Source organism: Egretta garzetta, unplaced genomic scaffold, assembly GCF_000687185.1.
Source record: "Egretta garzetta isolate BGI_Z169 unplaced genomic scaffold, ASM68718v1 scaffold621, whole genome shotgun sequence".
In the NCBI taxonomy this organism is placed as follows: Eukaryota; Metazoa; Chordata; class Aves; order Pelecaniformes; family Ardeidae; genus Egretta; species Egretta garzetta.
The window spans coordinates 21,138-23,605 of NW_009258687.1; the positions used below are offsets into that span (position 1 = coordinate 21,138).

A 2,468-nucleotide genomic window follows, 5' to 3' on the forward strand; every position below is an offset into this window, starting at 1 on the left:
TCTTAGAATCATAGAATCATAGAATGTTTAGGGTTGGAAGGGACCACTAGTGGTCATCTAGTCCAACCCCCCTGCAGTGAGCAGGGACACTGCTAACTAGATCAGATTGCTCAGAGCCCCATCCAACCTGGCCTTGAATGTTTCCAGGGATGGGGCCTCCACTACCTCTCTGGGCAACCTGTTCCAGTGTTTTACCACTCTCATTGTAAAAAATTTCTTCCTTACCTCTAGCCTGAACCTACCCTGTTCTAGTTTAAAACCATTTCCCCTTGTCCTAACACAGCTGGCCCTATGAAAAAGACGTTCCCCATCTTTCCTATAGGCCCCCTTTAGGTACTGGAAGGCCGCAATCAGGTCTCCCCGTAGCCTCCTTTTCTCCAGACTGAACAAGCCCAACTCTCTCAGCCTGTCCTCATAGGAGAGGTGCTCCAGCCCTCGGATCATTTTTGTAGCCCTCCTCTGGACCCGTTCCAACAGTTCCATGTCCTTCTTGTGCTGAGGGCTCCAGAGCTGGACGCAGTACTCCAGGTGAGGTCTCACCAGAGCTGAGTAGAGGGGCAGAATCACCTCCCTCGACCTGCTGGCCACACTCCTCCTGATGCAGCCCAGAATACGGTTGGCCTTCTGGGCTGCCAGCGCACATTGCCGGCTCATGTCTAGCTTTTCATCCATATCCATCCTTTGCATGAGGCTCCTGCTCCCGCACTAGAGCGCCCAGCCCCACGCAGAATGAGCCCCAAGCCTTGGACAGGGTTTGAGCCCCACTGCTGCAGAGGTGGGACTGGGGTTGGACAAGGCGGGGGGGGGGCTGTGTGGGGGCCCCAGGGTGTCCCCAGAGCCCTCCTGCCTCCTCGTCAGCCCCACCATGAAGTCGAGCCCTGCAGGTGGGGTGACCGGAGCCTCTGCTCTGCTCCCATCACTGCAGACCAAGAAAGGCGAGGTCCCCCCCGAGGAGCAGGGCCCCAGCATCAAAAACCTGGACTTCTGGTCCAAGCTCATCACCCTGATAGTCTCCATTATCGAGGAGGACAAGAACTCCTACACGCCCTGCCTGAACCAGTGAGTAGGTGCTGGGAAAGGGGACCCTGCTCCGCAGCCGGGGGGATGCACCCGCGGCGGCAACGGCAGCTTTAGTCCTTTGGGGGTGGGTTCTAACATCCATTCTACAGATAGGGAAACTGAGGCAGGTGGGACATGCGTGGGGGAGGTATCTCCATGAGGAGGGCTGGTCCACCCCATGTTCGTGCTTTCCGCCTGCCCCAGGTTCCCCCAAGAGCTGAACGTGGGGAAGATCAGTGCCGAGGTGATGTGGAACCTCTTTGCTCAGGACATGAAGTATGCGATGGAGGGTGAGTCCCCCCATGCCGGGAGGGGCAACGGGCAGGAGCTGCGCTCTGCTCCCACCTCGCCTGTTCCCTGGGCAGACCCATTTCAGCCCCCCCTCAACACGCTGGCTAGCTTAAAGCCCGCCCGAGAAGCACTTCCGTCTTCACCTCGTTACCCCGGCATCCCCGGCGCTGCCCTTGGGGTGGCCGCTCCCCAGGTCTGGGGCTCAAAGCAACCCCCGTGCGCCCTTGCCTTCCCCACACAGAGCACGACAAGCACCGCCTGTGCAAGAGCGCTGACTACATGAACCTGCACTTCAAGGTGAAGTGGCTGTACAACGAGTACGTCACCGAGCTGCCCGCCTTCAAGAGCCGCGTCCCCGAGTACCCCGCGTGAGTGCAGCCCCCGGGGCAGGGGAGGGGGTGCTTGTGCCCCGGGGCTGGCCGGCCTCACTGGGGATGGGGCCTCTCTTCCAGCTGGTTTGAGCCCTTCGTTATCCAGTGGCTGGATGAAAACGAAGAGGTGTCACGGGATTTCCTGCATGGAGCGCTGGAGCGGGACAAGAAGGATGGGGTATGAACAGGGCTGTCAGCGGGCACAGGAGCTGCAGCCGGGGGTGGGTGAGGGGCTCTTCCCAAAAAGTGCTGACACTGCCTCTCGCTCCCCCAGTTCCAGCAGACCTCAGAGCATGCACTCTTCTCTTGCTCCGTGGTGGATGTCTTCTCCCAGCTCAACCAGAGCTTCGAGATCATCAAGAAGCTTGAGTGCCCCGACCCCCAGATTGTTGGGCACTACATGCGAAGGTTTGCCAAGGTGGGCAGCTGTCAGGGTGGGGGCTGCTGGGCCAGCAGCTCCCGGGGACCCCGGTCCCAGCCCGGGGCTCCTGGGCTCTCTGCCACCCTCCCACCCGGGTGCCGGCAGCAGCGTAGGGCACAGCTTGCACTGCCTCAAACAGCGATGCTCAGGCAAGTGTGCCACCAGCAGACCCTGTGGCTCCCAGCTTTTCTAGCACAGGAGATTAGCTAATTAATCAGTTAATTGGTAATTAATTGAAATTAATTAAATGCCACTGGCTTGCTGCAGTGCAGGAAGGAGTTGCGTGTAGGCTTGGTGGCTGATGCCTTCACGGCTGTGATGGAGCT

At 59.3% G+C, this 2,468-nt stretch overlaps 1 protein-coding gene across 1 annotated transcript in view; it reads left to right on the forward strand.

Annotated features, from left to right (window-relative positions):
- Positions 1-2,468, forward strand: part of LOC104135333 (protein unc-13 homolog A) — a 36,374-nt gene that overhangs the window by 16,925 nt on the left and 16,981 nt on the right. Inside the window, exons 26-30 of the mRNA XM_035888701.1 lie at positions 926-1,059; positions 1,264-1,349; positions 1,592-1,718; positions 1,803-1,899; positions 1,996-2,139. Coding sequence (XP_035744594.1) covers positions 926-1,059; positions 1,264-1,349; positions 1,592-1,718; positions 1,803-1,899; positions 1,996-2,139 — 588 coding nt within the window. The remainder of the gene's footprint in view (positions 1-925; positions 1,060-1,263; positions 1,350-1,591; positions 1,719-1,802; positions 1,900-1,995; positions 2,140-2,468) is intronic.